This window comes from Asterias amurensis, chromosome 8 (genome assembly GCF_032118995.1).
Source record: "Asterias amurensis chromosome 8, ASM3211899v1".
In the NCBI taxonomy this organism is placed as follows: domain Eukaryota; kingdom Metazoa; phylum Echinodermata; class Asteroidea; order Forcipulatida; family Asteriidae; genus Asterias; species Asterias amurensis.
Genome location: NC_092655.1, coordinates 24,128,211 through 24,146,349, shown reverse-complemented (window position 1 = coordinate 24,146,349; position 18,139 = coordinate 24,128,211). Strand labels below are relative to the sequence as shown.

Here is an 18,139-nt window from a genome sequence, read left to right as displayed (position 1 = left end):
TGTCGGTTTTATTACTGAATGAATGGGCAATTTCTAGACAACTATGCCGCAAGGTAAAGTCATCTTTTTCATAGTCTAGTAGCCAACGTTTGCCGCCACAAAAGTTCAGATGCATTATATTTAGCTGGAAATTTGAGATCGGACTATGATACATTCGGCACAGGTGGTTAAACGGCGCGAAAGGCTTGAAGAACCTTTGCCTAATTCGGTGTTGATAGGAAACGTAAACGCCAGAGGGGAAATTTGAAAAGGTTTCAATAAACAAAATAATGACAACTCGACACATGTAATTAAGTTTTGAATATATTATTTCTTTTTGTATTTGCAGACAATAACTTGGTTATAACATATGTAAATGAGCCTTATGTAACAAATGACATTACATGTAAAGACTTTTTATCAATCAGGGCATGTGGAAAGATAAAGTTCTCTTTAACATAATTATGGAACATTAATACCTGAAATAACAGGCAATAACTTAAACATTATATATAAACTCGTAAACGTTTTATACAACACCGCTTGTGATGCAGCAGGGAATGGAGAAGGTGCTACGTTCAAAAAGAATAAAAACGTCATCCGAAAAATATAAAATATAACACCTATTTTTCCATGTATTCAGCGTTGCGTACAATTCCAAGAATCAATGGTACGAGGTTGAATCTCATCAACCTTTCAGATCGTCCCCAAACAAACACTACACCCACGCAATGGCACTTATTGAACAACCCACTGCTCGTTACAACAACCAAGAATATAAAAAGAGACATATTTAGGGTTGGAAATTATCTCATTAATATGAATGGAATGGTGTATGTTTCTTGCAACTTGCCGAAGGGAATAAACGGCAATCTAGGCAATCAGAAATACCACCCTACCACATTAGATACACACCTTATTTGTGCATCAATGTCTCTAGGAGTTAAACAACTCTGAATTTTATTAGAAAACGGAACCAATACGAATCCTAAAGGGCAGGCAAACTTATTAAAGTGTAACTTCATGCTCAACTCTTCAATTTAGAGAGGGACTGAAAAGGACTCGAATTTGTGTCTATAAATGACCACGCAAAGACAGACGGCCCTACAGACAGACACGGTGATAGACATCCCTGTTTAGTAGATCGACATTGTGGGCTTTCCTATTAGTTGTCTATTCCCATTCTCTTAAATCTTTCCAGTTGAAAACCACCCACAAGTCCATAAAGAAGAACCGACATACCCAAAGAAAGCCCGACAGACATACAGATAGATAAATAGATAGATCGATAGATAGATCGATAGATAGATCGATTGAAACTGTTTTATCCCTCACTGGGGACATCTCGTTCAAGCAGATTAGATCTCTATATTAAAACGGATATTTCCATAAAAATATAAGTTTATTCATTCCAAATTCAAAACATTTGTTTTCAGACATGACACTGTGTGATGTAGAGACTACCTTACACAGAAACATGTGGCGAGTCTCAACAGCACAAAGACAGATTAACTGCAGAATTAGAGGAACTCAACTAATCAGCTTAAAATATTTACCTTTCCTGTATTAATAGAGATCTACAGATACATATACTAGTTACTATCAACCCTCGTTATGAAGAGCACTGTTTTATAAATAGATTCTGCTTATTAAGAGTATGCCTAAATTCTGAGGTCCCAAATCTCATTTTCTGCTTTTAAGTTTCTTTGTTTTGCTATCCTCTTATAACAACATTCCTGTTATAAACAGGTAATTTGGCCAGTCACAGCGACCTTCTAGTAACAATGAGAGTGGCAATACAAAAACACTGATCATTTACCTTTAATCTTGCCAGTTTTCATGGCTTGGTCTTCTCAGAACAATGAGGGCGCTGTTGTTTGATGCAATGCATTAGTTTCACCTGAAATGTATGCAAATCTTTACAGATCTTGGGAAGTGTTGATTTGATAAATATAAGTAGACCAACTAATTGAGTGGTTAACATTTTACACAAAGTCATCAAGCTAGCGGGTAACACTCTGCTTTACAGTCATTTTGATTTAAGGTCGACAGGAAAAACATAACATTACTCAATGTCAAAAATTGTCTGAATTTCTGATGAACAAATTATTCCTTGTTGAACGTGTATTATAACTCCGACTGATGAATGTACAAACTACTACATCATTCAATGTGATGACTATGAAACATATCATCACATTGATGTCCCATACATGTATGATGGCAACTGGAGAAATCAAGGCTATAGCATGATATGATTAGCAAGCTCAGCAATCATTAATGGATAGTTTCATTATTTATTCATAAATACCTCGGACAGTTTCACTAGTCCTATTGGTGGAGAGCGCGTCCAAGGGTGTGTATAAACCTTTGTAAATGACCAGTAAAAAGTGTCGAAACATGGGCGTGACATGAGTCTGTGCTTATAAGACAGTTTCTTTATTCCTATTGGTCGAGAGCAACGGCTGGAACAGTTGTGCCACATCACGAGATACGCGCGACGCGCACATAATTCCCTTATAAGGAGTTGTTTACCCGAGGGCCTTACCATTTCATAGCTGGAGGGGTGTTGTGTTGAAAGAAATCATTGAACAACTATAATTTTTCCATTTATTTAATTTCTTGACCAAAAAGTGTTGATGATTTTTGACCGAAAAGGTATTTATGAATGGGTTCGTCTCGGTAAAATTATCAAGAACCAGGCCTCGTTGGGTTTAACACTAGTTGAAAACCTCTTCACCACACATTGATTCCCTTATTAAGACTGATTTATCTCAGTAAAACCAAAATGGCAACTGCAACTCACAGTCAGGTATCAGACACATAGTCCTATTTATCATTTCGATAATAAAACAAATTGAATATTCATGCTTGACACACCCAGTTAGGTTATGTTGTTCCTAGTAGTCATTTATTCACCTCCTCCTAATTTAGGCAACTCAATTTACACTCCATGTAAGGTACGCTCTCCCTCCGCACCGAATCCAATGTTTCTGTGCGTTCGTTCACCCATATGGTTCCGTGCTTTTACAATGAATAAATCAAACTGCAATGAGTTTTGAACAAAAGTACAGCGAGCCAACAACATGGCTCGGCTCCTTGATTGGCTGCGTTCATTGAGTTAACGTACTTGCCGATATCACAACACAATTCACTGTCCGCAACACGAATCACTGGAGAAAAGATATTTTTGTCTGGATCAAATGGGTCAAAACGCTGGCAAGACGTTGCTTCTATCAAGATCAAAGACTTGGCCAGTCCCTCCAAGTCGGCCAATAGTAGCGCCCTCTACTGGTGACTAATATAAAAATACAGCATCGTCAACTAAGACTTGGCTAGGTCTGACTGAAAGGAGAGTGCAATATTCAGAGATCTATCCATTTTATAAATTGAGACATCACATTAATGAAAGACAAGGATAGCTGGCTTGCCTTCTATCCACTGGCTGGAATGGCTGCATGTCGCTCTGTACAGCAAGGTTTTAAGGTTAGCATTGATGATGATGTTTCCTCCTCCAATGTCAAGGTCAAGCAACTCATAGCAAAATGCACACTTTCAATCCTTGTTACATTAAACATTCATGTTGCGAATGGAAATGGCTTCAGCTCTTCAAGTATTGGATCCTGCGCTCTCTGTGTCTCCAGTATCATCTTTATGACTTGTTGCCATGGCAGCATCCCTGTATTCAATTAGATAACAATACTCAATCAAGATCTTAAACAAATCTTGACAATTAGTTTATGATGCTATTTTCAGATCACAGGTTCTTACAGATGCGACTTTCATAATGTCTTTAATAAATACCTCATGGAGTTTCACTAAAAGTAAGACGAATCTAGGCTCTGTGGACATGGACATGATTAAATAAATGGCCCCTAAACAATCTTACTGTTGTGTACAAGGTCTGTATGCACTGTGTTTGTTGGTTCGGAAGCTATCAAATTAACTGTTTTCATTTTGTAAAGTGTCATGGTAGTGGTTAAGAGCATTGAATTTAAGTTCTGGTGCTAAGTCACCAGAGTGTGGGTTTGAATCCCGGTTGTGACATTTGTGTCCTTGAGCAAGATACTTTACTATAATTGCTTCTCTTCACCCAGGGGTATAAATGGGTACCTGCGAGGGTAGAGGTTGATATTGTGAATGAAAACACCTTTGGAGCGATATAAAATGTTTCCCAGGTGGTATACGCTCAAGGGACCTGAGAAACATTAAACAGCCAATAAAGGATGATCTCAAATATATAGATATTACAGTTTTCTAATAGCTGGATTCCATAGGAAACATACAAAAATATAACGAGTCTCTTACCTCACGTTAAAACATGGTAAAAATGGTTTTTCTACAGAACGCTTCTAGCCAAATTTCTGAAAAATGCGGGTCAAACAAACCTGCGCGACAAAGGAATCGTGACGTCAGTGGCGGCTATTTGGTGTGGAAAATAGCGCCCTCAGTTTGCCAAAGCTGGAGAACTGTGTTCACACCCAATTAGGGCAATATTGTCACTGGCGTCAAGAGGTCATTATAATTATTATTATTATTATTATTATTTATTTGACCTCAACAAAAACAAGTACATCAACAAGCACAGCAAAAGTTAAACGAAAAGCAACGAACCAATCAAAGTAATAACAAAAACAATAATTATTCAAGCAAAAAGCACACAATAAATATAAAAAATAAAAATAAAAACCTAGATAAGCCGTTTTTGACTCTCGGCTGAAAAAGCCGCGCGGCGGGGTGCATTTTTGACTATAGAGTTATTTATTACTAAATGCAAATTTAGAGAGTAAAATGGTTATTAACCGGTATCTACGATGTCTATTTGGCCATAAAAAGGTAATAGTTGAAATATTGAGATCATCCTTTATTAGCTCTTTAAATAGGGATGTTATTGGCCCTATGACCAGGGCACTAATGTAAAGCGCATTGATACGAATGTTGTGAAATGCGCTATAAGAATTGGTTATTATTATAATTATTATTTTTGTTATGTTTGCAAATACAGATGGTGTGTTGCGTCTCATGTATGGACACACTGCATGTACCACTCAGATGCATTACCACAAAGAATGTATCAAAATATACCTTGCATAATGCAAAATGCTACATGGACGCTGAGGTCATGTGCGAATCTTTGAGCACAAAGAACAGCTATCAACCATTGATTTGCCTTCTTTCAGTGAGGCGATATATAGGAGTGCGTTTTGGGGACCCCAACCATTTTCTGAGTAGTCATACCTTGATTTAGCAGCCTTAGATTCCTGATATTGAGTCATACCTTGATTTTAAACAGCTTTAGTTTCAAGAGTGTGGAGTCAAACCTTGATTAGTTTTCTGAGTATTGAGTCATAACAAGATTAAGCAGCTTTGTATTCATTAGGTTTGAGTCATACCTTGATTTAGCAGCCTTAGTGTCATCATGAAATTGAGTCATACCTTGATTTAGCAGCCTTAGTGTCATCATGAAATTGAGTCATACCTTGATTTAGCAGCCTTAGTTTCATCATGATATTGAGTCAAACCTTGATTTAACAGCCTTAGTTTCATCATGAAATTGAGTCATACCTTGATTTAACAGCCTTAGTTTCATCATGATATTGAGTCATACCTTGATTTAACAGCCTTAGTTTCATCATGATATTGAGTCATACTTTGATTTAACAGCCTCAATTTCATCATGATATTGAGTCATACCTTGATTTAACAGCCTTAGTTTCATCATGATATTGAGTCATACCTTGATTTAACAGCCTTAGTTTCATCATGATATTGAGTCATACCTTGATTTAACAGCCTTAGTTTCATCATGATATTGAATCATACCTTGATTTAACAGCCTTAGTTTCATCATGATATTGAGCCATACCTTGATTTAGCAGCTTTAGTTTCATCATGATATTGAGTCATACCTTGATTTAACAGCCTTAGTTTCATCATATTGAGTCATACCTTGATTTAGCAGCTTTATATTCATTAGGTTTGAGTCATACCTTGATTTAGCAGCTTTAGTTTCATGAGGTTTGAGTCACTTTGATTTAGCAACCTTAGTTTCATCATGTCATACCTTGATTTAACAGCCTTAGTTTCATCATGATATTGAGTCATACCTTGATTTAACAGCCTTAGTTTCATCACAGTATTGAGTCATACCTTGATTTAACAGCCTTAGTTTCATCATGATATTGAGTTATACCTTGATTTAACAGCCTTAGTTTCATCACAATATTGAGTCATACCTTGATTTAACAGCCTTAGTTTCATCATGATATTGAGTCATACCTTGATTTAACAGCCTTAGTTTCATCATGATATTGAGTCATACCTTGATTTAACAGCCTTAGTTTCATCACGATATTGAGTCATACCTTGATTTAATAGCCTTAGTTTCATCATGATATTGAGTCATACCTTGATTTAGCAGCTTTAGATTCTTGTGAGAGAGTATTGAGTCTTTTCTTTCTCTGAATGGATTCTTTTAAGAGGTTCTCCATTGATGAAAAAGACTCACTGCTGTTATGAATTTCTCCTACGGCTCTAAGGAAAAACAATTACAAATTGCATTTATGAGTTAATTTCACCAAGTCTTTCTTAATTCTCTGCCTCAACACCTGATCTCAGTGTTAAGATGTGCCTGTCTTAATGTTGGACCACTAAACACAGCAAATGATTGTTTCGGTGGTGGCATAAACCAATCTGAGGTGTTGTTAAACTACAATGTAACAATAGGCCTACACTGAGTTGAAACTACTGATCACCTTTCATGAAAAACTAAAACATTAATAGTGAGGTCAAAGGTCATACCTGATTGCATAATCCACGTCATAATATGCTCCTTGTACAAGTTGCTGCATTTGCCCAAGTTCCATCTGTAATAATATAAACAAATCAATTATCAAGTAACAATATAAACAAATCAATTATCAAGTAACAATATAAACAAATAAATTATCACGTAATAATATAAACAAATCAATTATCAAGTAATAATATAAACAAATAAATTATCAAGTAACAATATCAACAAATCAATTATCAAGTAACAATATAAACAAATAAATTATCACGTAATAATATAAACAAATAAATTATCAAGTAACAATATAAACAAATCAATTATCAAGTAACAACATACAAATCAATTTTCAAGTAACACTTAGCAAGTTACAGGATTTGAGGCATTGCATGGTGAGGTATCAATACAATGTAAATTTGGTTTGCGGTAACACCATGTGTGTATCTACTTGCCAGGTAGAGTTTGTTCTTAGAGAACTGTCTTGGTTAATTCTACTACCGCTGAGTAGATTGTTCCGGTGTTCGGGAGACTTCTCAGTTCTGATAAGAACTGTCCTGCTTATTAACTATTACCTGGGCGGATGGTATAGAAATAGGCTGGGACTACTTTAGCTTATAGGATTGTGATTAACTGTACTACCGCAGAGTCAGTTCTTGGTCTCAACGTTTCGACTAGCTTGCTCTAGTCATCGTCAGGAGACGAATTAGCAAATTCACACAAAGTACAAGAGATACATGTAGGACCTGATCTTCATTTGAGACTTACCTTACATTCTGCAAGCTTTGGAAGTGACTTTCTGATGTGTTCTTGAATTCGGAATAACGCAAGAGATGGTTCATTAGCAATAATCTGCATACACTCTGAAAACTTCTCTGTCACTATGGCAACAAAATGTTAAATAAAAATATGTATCAATATCTTTCATCATTCAAAGTAAACCAAATTATCATGTAAAATGTAATCACAATGGCTAGATGTATGCAACAGGTAAACCAAACTAACTAGGCCTACAAGTATAAAGATGTAAACACATGGGCTAAATCTGTACATGAAAAAAAGTAAACCAAATCAAGTACATTCTACACGTACATGTGTAAGGCTACAAACACAATGGCTTACTATAAACAAGAACCTACATGTTTGCAGTACCCGCTGCTAAGACGTAAGATTCAACGTGCCTCTAGCTACAGGGCATTCTTGGTGGTCTTTGGTATGACACTGCTCTAAAATTGCAAAGGTCGTGGGTTCAAATCCCACCCTAGTAATATGCCTGTGTTTTTTTCTTCACAGAACTAGGGTAAGAACTGAGTATACAGTGCTAACAAACATCCGTGTATATGGGTTAAAAACAAACATGAATCTACATGTAGTTAAATAAACCAAATCAAAAACATGTAAACTGCTATTGATGTAAAGGGGAAACAAAACCAACAACACGTAAGCTGCAAAAACGATGGCTAAACGGCAGTTCAAATCCTATGTTTTACAGCCATGTGTATTCTCTTTTATGGGAGAGTCGGATCTGAAAAAAGACGGTGTGGTCTCTCCTGAAGCGAGCAGTTTAACTACTGTTTGAAATGTCAAGATCACATCGGCTCTTTTTGGACCCACAACAGGGTTTTTACACATGGTATTGTTGTATACCCTCAAGTACTGCTTCAAACAATACAAACCATCAACATGCAAGCCACAAACATGCAAGCCACAAACACAATGGCTAAATATGTAGAAAAGTCAACAGCCTGAAGTAGGAAAAAGGGTTTCATCAACTCAATGATGATGTGTGGTTTTTTTGTTTAAATTATATTTACCTTTTTTGACTCTGTATTCAACTTCTGGATCACAAGACTCTATTGTGAGAATGAAAAGAATGATCAAATATTTGTCAATTATATATAAACTTAAAACCAGTATGTTGGTTACAATTAAGAACACTTCTAATTTAATAATTGACTATTGAGACAAGAACTGATGGATTTGATAGGTTTCCTTATATTGTAAACTGTTATAAATTGAACAAGTTAAATTTTTTTGTACTGATTCTTTAGTTAGACCCTGTAACTATGACGCTTAACTCCTTTTTTCGAAATGTTGTCATTATCAAGTATATTATTATACTATATAATGACAACATTTCGAAAAAAAGGAGTACAGTGCCCCAGTATTATAAACATTAAACCAGCAATGAGTGGAGATAGAATTCTACCTTCTACCTCCATGGACCAATCTAAATAAATAATGATAAACATTTCGAAAAAGGGAGCCAGTACAGCACCCCAGTTTCTGGGTCTATTCTTCAGTCAACCTCAGGCTCTACTCTAGTCTAGTCCATTATAATATTATATGTTTTATAATTTATAAACCAGTTAAACAAGTCAAGTATGTGATAGTCAGCAATGAATGGAGATATAATTCTACCTACATTATAAAGTACTACAGGTCTTGTCAGTGACCACCGGACTGCAGCAGACTGGCAGTAGGCCTACCAGTGTGCTGTGCAGTGACAGTCAGTCAACAGTGTGAAGTGAGTGTGTTTACTATTATAATATTATTTGATTTTGATTGGTTCGATTACGTACCTCTATTTCCCTTATTATCCCCTGTCAATGCAGCATGGAGAAGGGCTTGGCTTCCAAAGGAATCCATCAAGTTTGTCAACTATGAACTCGTATTACCTACCAAAACTAGTCAAATTGCATGATTTGGGTTACATCTGAACTAATCACACACTACAGCATTTTGTTCCCTGTTGAAGTGTGATAAGTAAATAAGGATCAGTGGAAAACCCATGCCGCACAGGAAGGCAGCCTGGATCTAACCAGTTAAAAAAAAAAAAAAAAAAAAAAAAAAAAAAACCTTAAACGAAACAAACATTAAAGAAAGCGTGAGCATTAAATTTATTTAATAATATTGGTTTTTAAAACGATTAAATATCTGTTATTTTGTAAAGTTGAAGACCTTTCCAAATTCTCTCCCTTTACCGAATGGATACTGTACCTCTTAACAAAGTATTTTGATTGAGGGCGCTCGAATGAAAACAATCTCCGTCACTAGAGGGCGCTCGATAACGCCAAAGGACTGAGCTAGCTCCCCCTAGAGTAATATTTCTTGCCCTCCATACTTTTCATACTTTTTGGATTTAGTGCAGTATAATATGCCTAACAAATCCAAGGTCACATTGACCGATAAATCGTACCCTTGGCCTGATTATTGCAATTAATAGGCCTGCAGGATTTGAAACTTTGCATGGTGGAAATGATATAGAAAAGGTTTGCGGTAACACCATGTAGTGACTATCTCTAATGATATAGAAGAGTTTGCGGTAACACCATGTAATAACAATCTCTAAATGACTTGGGGTGGGGCGCTGTACTCCATTTCCCGCCTTCGTGCATCACCGCTGATCCACCGCCTAGTACTTAAGCAGCATGCAGCATCAGAGTCCAGCATTCTCCAGAAGACGATCAGAGCATACTGAACGAAACGTCGAGTTAACCCAACGGTTCTTTTCAGAACCACCCCAACTCATTTAGAGGTTGTTATTACATGGTGTTACCGCAAACTCTTCTATATCTTATCTCCACCATGCAAAGTTTCAAATCCTACTTATCTCTAATGAGTTGGGGTAGTTCTGAAAAGAACCGTTGGTTTCCTCGACGTTTCTATCAGTATGCTCTAATCGTCTTCTGGAGAAATCCTTACATAAAGTTAGGTTGGCACAGTGGTGTCTTGCCTCGCCAGTTCCACCTCTGGGAACTCCGGTTCGAATTCTACTCGGGCACTATAATTATGTGGATTGGTTTTTTTGTTAGTCCTTCAATTAACTTGACTTCGTGGGTTTTCCCTAGAACAATTCTCTGGGGTTTTTCTCCAACTTCTAAAACTTAAATTTCTTCATTGTCTTCTCACCTTGTCTAGATGCTGAACATGTTTAGACAGGAATTATCATTGTAGATTGTAGGTCACTTGCACTTCGTAATAGGCGCTACCCAAGTTTCTATTTTGCACTTTCTGCAGGATAGCCTAGCTAGGACTAAAAGTGCAAGAAAAGATTCTTCGTAAAGCCCCCGGTGATCGGCTTGCTTATAAAGACAACCCATGATAAGTCTGGTGAAATTTACCACAATAAAGTATGCAGTTTCAGACAGCTCGACGTTTTTTTTTTTCTGTAAGGCGGATATTTAGGTTAAAAACAACTCCATCCTTTTTCTACGAGATTCTATCTCCATCATTGCATGATATTCGATACCCAAAGTACTTTCAGAGCGCGGCAGGCAAGGTCTGTCGCTTCATCGTCCCTCAGACCCTAGTCCCGCCCGATATCGAGGTATTGACAAAAAACATAATCACCTTTCCAGAGAATTGAACGTCTTGTCAAAACACTCCATAAAATATGAAGAGTGGAACTGTGAGGCATCCTGACGTTTTTATTATAGAGGAAATGGATAGCGTGTCTCGTTTATAAACTAACAAATCGACTCTGTCAAAAATATTCAGCAGGCTTGAAATAGAGACTAATGAATCGAGTACGTCTGTTTGGGGTACTTTTAGGTCAATATGACGTGCAGCATGTGAAATACCTGCGACCTTTCCCTGTACTGACTTATACACCGCAGCTACCCAGTTCGCTCCCGGTTGTCGCAATTTCTCAATACATTTCTAAAATTAGATTACTTGCCACAGGGTGTCAGTTATGGAATCACCCACAGGGAGTCGAAAATAGCCCAGGAGTGGGATAGTGTTTAGGAGTAGCTTAGATTATTGTAAAAGCTTCTTCGGTTCAATTTACTTCAATAAAACAAGATATATCTGAGGATTGGATTGTCCCAGGTATACATGTTCCAACAACCAGCTGTATGTAGCTTTTCGATGTAGTGTGAATGAAGGCTGACATTGTTTGAAGAAAATAAAATCTAAAACTTAAAAAAAAAGATCTGATTTAAGGCCACATTTCAAGTAGGCCCTATTAATTTAAAGGCAGTGGACACTATTGGTAATTACTCAAAATAATTATTTGCATAAAACTTCACTTGGTAACGAGTAATGGGGAGAAGTTGATAGTATAACATATTCTGAGAAACGGCTCCCTCTGAAGTGACGTAGTTTTCGAGAAAGAAGTAATTTTCCCAGAATTTGATTTCGAGACTTCAGATTTAGAATTTGAGGTCTCGAAAGCAAGCATCTGAAAGCACACAACTTCGTGTTACAAGGGTGTTTTTTCTTTCATAGTTATCTTGCAACTCCGACGACCAATTGAGCTCAAATTTTCAAAGGTTTGTTGAGCATATGTTGAGATACACCAAGTGAGAAGACTCGTCTTTGACAATTACTAATAGTGTCCTCTGTCTTTAATGTAAAGTAATTATTTATATTTCTTGTGAGAATTACGGACTCCCTTTACAGTTAAAAGAGTAAAGTTGCCCCACAGAGGGGTTGGGGAACACAATAATGAGCGAGGGTAAAAACATTAGTTGGACGGGCTATTCAAGATATCAAACCATTAACCATTTTGTGCTCTTTTGGGTTTTAAATGTATAGGCAAGGTTTCTGCGGGCGGGGGGGGGGGGGGGGGGGAGGGGGTGGGGTTGAGAGATCTCGCCCCTGCAACCCCCTCTGCCTACGCCACTGGGTTAAGCTAAGAACTCAGTAACTTACCAAGAGAGGAAAGAGGTTAAACAGTCTTAGTTTGTTATTATTCGGGGCAACTGGGGAAAGTAGTACCTCATCTTTCACCTGCAACAACCTGGTATGAATTTGGTCGAACTATAGTAAAACTGTTTGTCTGTCTGTTGACTTCAGAACTAAACAACAAAATGTAAATGCGACGACGAATGATAAAACAAAAATCCAAAGACTTATTCTACTGGAAACTTTAATGGAAGTAATCTTTTGATTGCAAAGGCCATGAATGCCAACATGTTGGCGAGTGGAAGGCCCCCTTACGTTTTGATTTTACCGTCAGCCCAGAAACCGACAGTTTTAGCCAATCAAAAGGAACCTTCGTATCTATTTCTCTTACTAATTAAAATTATACCTACCGGATACCCAAACACCTGTTTCAGAAACCACAATCAATCAATTCCCAGAAATACTTTTCCAACCTAGTATTATTAATGATTTCTTCGTTAGATGACACAATTCCCTCGTGACTAATTCATGATAATGTTCCCCTCCTTTTTGTCGCCTTTATACTTGGTGGCGCCCTTTGAATGTTCAAGAAGTTCCCAGACACTCTTCAAAGTTATTGCTCACTCTTGCATGTTCCTCAGCCAATCACATCGTCGTGATCAATAATCCCCAGGAGAGACATTTATTCTTAGCCTGCACTCTCACTCACCTCTCTATCCACCCTTCTTGATAGTTGGTAATAATAGAGGGTCACAACGGGTTTAGTGATGGCTGTTTCTCCCTCGGTGCGAACTACCGGACCAGGTACGTGGCGTACCTGGGCGGGGAATACCTTCGAGACAACGGTAGGCTATTTCACCGATTCCACGGTGGACTCGACCACAACGGAGCAACCTACTACTACATATATTCAGGAGCTTACGACGACAGAGACTGACGTTCCGTGGACTAGTCATCAATCGACCGTTGAATCTACCACTTACGATGGGTCTGTAACTGACTCGCCTACGCTCTCATCACAATACTCAACCACAAATTCAACGCTTTTATTTAGCGTTGCGTCGGCAACGCAGACGGTTTTGTATGACTCTGGGACTACCGTAGAAATTGTTTCCTCTTCAACAATGATGGATGCCAGTTCAACCATGGGTACGATTTGGCCGAATAATACCCATTCCTTCGTGGATATTGTTACGGGTGAGCCACCAGTTGAAGACACACTCGCAAGAGATATCGTCGTAGGTATTTTATTGACAGTTATTGGAACTATGACCGTCTTTGGAAACACTTTAGTTATTCTTGCTATCTATCGAGAGAGATGTTTAAGAACTGTAACCAATCTCTTCATTGCATCTCTTGCGTCGGCTGATTTCATCATTGGAGCATTAGTGATACCATTCGCGATCTACAATGAGTTGCGTTTTGGTAAGTGGGTGTTTGGTAAACCTTGGTGCGATATGTGGCATGCAATAGATATACTGGCATGTACTGCATCTATAACCAATCTGTGCGTTATTGCTGTGGATCGGTATTGGGCAATAACTCGCCCTATGAGTTACCCATCTCGAATGACTAAGAAACTTGGAGTCCTTCTCATAGCATCAGTTTGGGTTTGTTCAGCACTGATTTCCTTCCCCTGCATAGCATGGTGGCATGCTGTAGATCCACCAGACAGACCACAAACAGATTGTGTCTTTCCAGAAGATGCGACTTATTTAATCATCTCATCCTGTATTTCCTTCTACATCCCATCCACTATGATGATTTTTATGTACGCCCAAGTCTACCGGACTGCTGTTGAACAAGTTAAAGTCATCCGTAGTGGACAGAGAAAAGTTAGCGTTGGTCCAAAGCAAGGGGCAATGTCCTTACGGATACACCGAGGCGGAACATTGAATAACAACCACAGTTTAGCAGGTTATAGCAATGGTTATAATGCTAAGAATAGTGGAGTAACAGGAGGTGGTCATCATCATTGTGGAGCTAAAGGTGCTGTTAATAATGCTAGGAGATCTTTATTAGCGGGAATGAATCGAGAACATAAAGCCGCTCGAACTCTTGGTATCGTTATGGGAGTCTTTATCATGTGTTGGTTACCATTCTTTATCGTTAATGTAATGGCACCAGTTTGCCCTGAATGTGTAGTCAATCCACACATTACATTTCCTGTTGTGACATGGTTAGGGTATGCTAACAGCGCTCTAAACCCAGCCATTTATGCCTTCACCAGTCGAAACTTTAAGCGTGCCTTTATCAAAATCATCTGCGACTGCCTGCCAAAACGGTATCACCCGGAGAAATGGGAAAAGAGACGGAGACCTCGCCGTGCAATGTCAATGAGTAATATGGAACCAGACTCATCTTACACCACAGTGGAATATGGAGAGAATATGGTAGTCAGGTCACCTGACCACCGGAAGGTCGACTCGTCTACATTGAGGTCACCAGACCACCGAAAGGTCGAGTCGTCCACGGTCAGGTCGCCAGACCACCGAAAGGTCGATTCGTCGACGGCACCGGCCAGGTCACCAGACCACCGGAAGGTCGATTCTTCGACGGCCATTTTGAGCGGCGGCCGACCTAACCTTTACGCGTTACGGCAAACATATTTCTAAAAAAGTGACACTAAGTAGGTGTTTTATTTCACAGTTCAATGCTTTATCTATGACTTAATGCAATGTGTCGTGTCGTGAACTTGAGAACGTTGTTTTTATTTAAAAGAAAATTATAAATATGGAGAGAATGGTAGTCAAGTCACCTGACCACCGGAAGGTCGACTCGTCTACGATAAGGTCACCAGACCACCGGAAGGTCAAGTCGTCCACGTCCGGTCACCAGACCACCGGAAGGTAGATTCTTCGACGGGCATTTTTAGCGGCAGACGACGTAATCTTTACGCAATACGGCCAACATACTTCTAAAAAAAGTTACACTAACTTGTAGGTGTTTTATTTCGCAGTTCAATGCTTTATCTATGACTTAATGCAATGTGTCGTGTCGTGAACTTGGAACGTTGGTTTAAAAAAAAAAAATTATAAACTAATGCTTCACCAAAGAAGTCTTTAAAATAATTCATCATCATTGTAATTTTGTTCTGTGTTTTAAGTGAAACAATCTAGTTGTCCATTTTACAAGGTTTGACATTGAGTTGTTTTCATCTTGAAGAAGCTGAACTAAAACTTGCTGCAGAACCGAAGGTGTTAACTCACACCTTTGTTTACACATTTATTTATCTTTTAAACGTGTTGTGTATTTTTTTCTGGTTGAGTTGCAACACCTAAAAGTATATTTTTAGCAACTCATATTACATGTCTTACAGACGGCATTGTCATGGATACTGTTTTCAATGTGTTAAACCCAAAGTCATTTTCACGGCATGTCACGTTTGCCAGGGGCGGTAGTCTACATTGTCAAAGCTAGCTGTTATTGATTCCTAAATCGGATAAGTGAAACAACTAAAAGTGTAGAACAGTTGCAGCTGTACTGCAATATGACTGTTTACTTTACCTCATGCTAGGCCCGTCTAATTATATCTACGGACAAATACCCAGCCACAAAATCAATGTTAACAGTGATTAGTAATATTGATGCTGGGTGAGATATACTGACGGAAACCCTTCCGTATTGCCACGTGTTGTCCAACTTGGAGTGAGGAAAGCAGATGGCTTTTAGCTGACCCGGTGGGGAAAATGAAAGAAGGAACAGTTATATAGTTTTGTATTAACTTTGTATGGTTTAAATAGTATCAGTGAATATGGTAAACATGAAGCATATTGCTCTGAGTTATGTATCTGTTAATTTGAATTTTAAATGTAATTCAGTGACGTCAAACTGTTAAAAACAAAATGCAATTTTGTGTGACAGAAAGGTTGTAGGGCGTATCTAACATGTTAATTTTTTGAGACAAGAATACTTGTATGTGCGCTATATTGTCAATAAGTTTGTATAAATGGCTGATTGATTGATTGATTTGGTGGTCGGTCCGTGGATCGGTCGATCAGTCGAATGATTGATTGATCGCTTGATTTTTGATTGATTGACCGGCCTGTTGGTTGGTCCATATAGTCATCATGTTTGTGGAGCGATTTCTTCGCTGGTTGAAGATGATTTTGGATCACATAGTTTGTTGATTATATTAATTGATCACTTTATTGATTGTTTTGCAGATTTTGTTGTAATTTCGTTCGTGTTCTTTTCAAAGCGTTCACTACGTAACATGCGCATACCATTAAGGCTATGGAATCTAAATTCAGCTCACCGGCTGAGAGGTTCCTTTGCCCGAAGGACCGGCTGAGAGGTTCCGTTGCCCGAAGGAATAATTGTTAACTTGATTTATTTAGTCGATGGTTGCTACTTTGGTTTCAATTTAGATTTGTTGGATTGCACGACTACAACAATCAACAAAAGTATAGCAAAGCAATATACACTGAGCTCTTATTTTATTGTCTTTGAATAAAGTCCAAGGGATGTTTAAAGCAATGTATAAACATCTGGTCTTTGCAACCGTTCCATTGTTTGAATCCAAATGAAATGTTTTTTTTTTTCTTCAAAAGGTGGTCGCGTTTTTGAGATATCGCCGAAATTCCAGAGCGAAATGTACGAAGAATAATCCCTAACAAGAATAGACAATCTGACAAGCGTTTCTGCAGTAACGCTTTACAGATTCAATGTTTTGGGCATAATACTAAAAAAAATTTTTTTTTACATAACCACATTATTTCTAAGTGAAATGTTTCTCAAAATAGCTTTCGGCAGTTGATGTCGGGTTCTAACCAACAGTTTGTATTGCCATTCATGTTAAGAGTGACTACCAAACATATACCTTCCCTTTAAATCTTCCCTCGTACTGGACTCAAATCAGTTCCAATAAATCAAACTCCACTATTTGTTTTGCAACAGTAATTTTCAATAAATCAAACTCCACTATTTGTTTTGCAACAGTCATTTTCAATGAGTTTACCATTTTTATTAAACTTTTATAATGTGTCATGGCTTTCATTGTTATGATGTGGAAGATGTATTTGTATAAGGTTTACTATTCTAATATTGTATTGTATTTTGTCATGCAATGATTTGTGCGAACAGCAGTGAATGTTGTATCGAAACTGCAGTATTTATTATAAAATATTGTACAATTTTGACGATGTATTGTAACGGAATAAGAAAGACGCTGTTCTTTTATAATCTTATGAAATAACAAACCATGAATAAGACAACATGGTGCAACTTACGGAAACTGGTTACAAATTAATTACCATTCCGTTGTTAATTAATTAGCAGGGAATGTGCTGAAGCAACTGAAACATACTTTAGTATTTTATTAGAAATACTCAATAAATAACAATGATAAAACTAAATATATCAATCCTTATTCTTCAGGGAATTTGTTGTCATATTTGGACAAAGACTGTATAATCATAGGTCATTATTATGTTGTGCGGGCTATAATTGTTATTGTTGACTAATAAGACTGTATAATCATAGGTCATTATTATGTTGTGCGGGCTATAATTCATAGGTCATTATTATGTTGTGCGGGCTATAATTGTTATTGTTGACTAATACTTTCACCTCTAGTTACAAAGACAACAAATTAGATCACAAGGTTCCCTTTGAACCCTTCAAGAGGTAGGGCCCTAGTTGGTCGAAGACAGTTTTCAGGTACAGTAACTAAACAACGTCGGATTAATTCCTATATTAATATTGAATATTTTAAAAATTTACTATGACTACTTTCTA

The 18,139-nt window shown here is 37.6% G+C and overlaps 2 protein-coding genes across 2 annotated transcripts; one reads left to right on the top strand and one right to left on the bottom strand.

The window, feature by feature from the left end:
- Positions 1-325: 325 nt before the first annotated feature.
- Positions 326-9,534, bottom strand: LOC139941009 (BLOC-1-related complex subunit 8-like). The gene is made up of 6 exons (XM_071937421.1): positions 9,352-9,534; positions 8,584-8,622; positions 7,538-7,650; positions 6,781-6,845; positions 6,388-6,513; positions 326-3,658 (listed from the first exon to the last, which is right to left on the bottom strand). The coding sequence occupies exons 1-6, from the start codon at positions 9,416-9,418 to the stop codon at positions 3,589-3,591; spliced, it is 480 nt and encodes a 159-aa protein (XP_071793522.1). The 5' UTR covers positions 9,419-9,534; the 3' UTR covers positions 326-3,588.
- A 3,628-nt stretch (positions 9,535-13,162) lies between these two features.
- Positions 13,163-17,355, top strand: LOC139941044 (dopamine receptor 2-like). The gene has a single exon (XM_071937457.1). It carries the CDS (start codon positions 13,168-13,170, stop codon positions 15,013-15,015), a length of 1,848 nt encoding a protein of 615 aa, XP_071793558.1. The 5' UTR covers positions 13,163-13,167; the 3' UTR covers positions 15,016-17,355.
- The last annotated feature ends 784 nt before the right edge of the window (positions 17,356-18,139 follow it).

Bases quoted from the DNA above. Each gene is read 5' to 3' on its own strand.
- LOC139941044 (XM_071937457.1), top strand. From the start codon at position 13,168: ATGGCTGTTTCTCCCTCGGTGCGAACTACCGGACCAGGTACGTGGCGT.
- LOC139941009 (XM_071937421.1), bottom strand. From the start codon at position 9,418: ATGGATTCCTTTGGAAGCCAAGCCCTTCTCCATGCTGCATTGACAGGG. The intron at 8,623-9,351 runs GTACGTAATCGA...TTCTCACAATAG, and splicing joins GGATAATAAGGGAAATAGAG to AGTCTTGTGATCCAGAAGTT. The intron at 3,659-6,387 runs GTATGACTCAAT...AATTGAATACAG, and splicing joins TCTAAAGCTGCTAAATCAAG to GGATGCTGCCATGGCAACAA.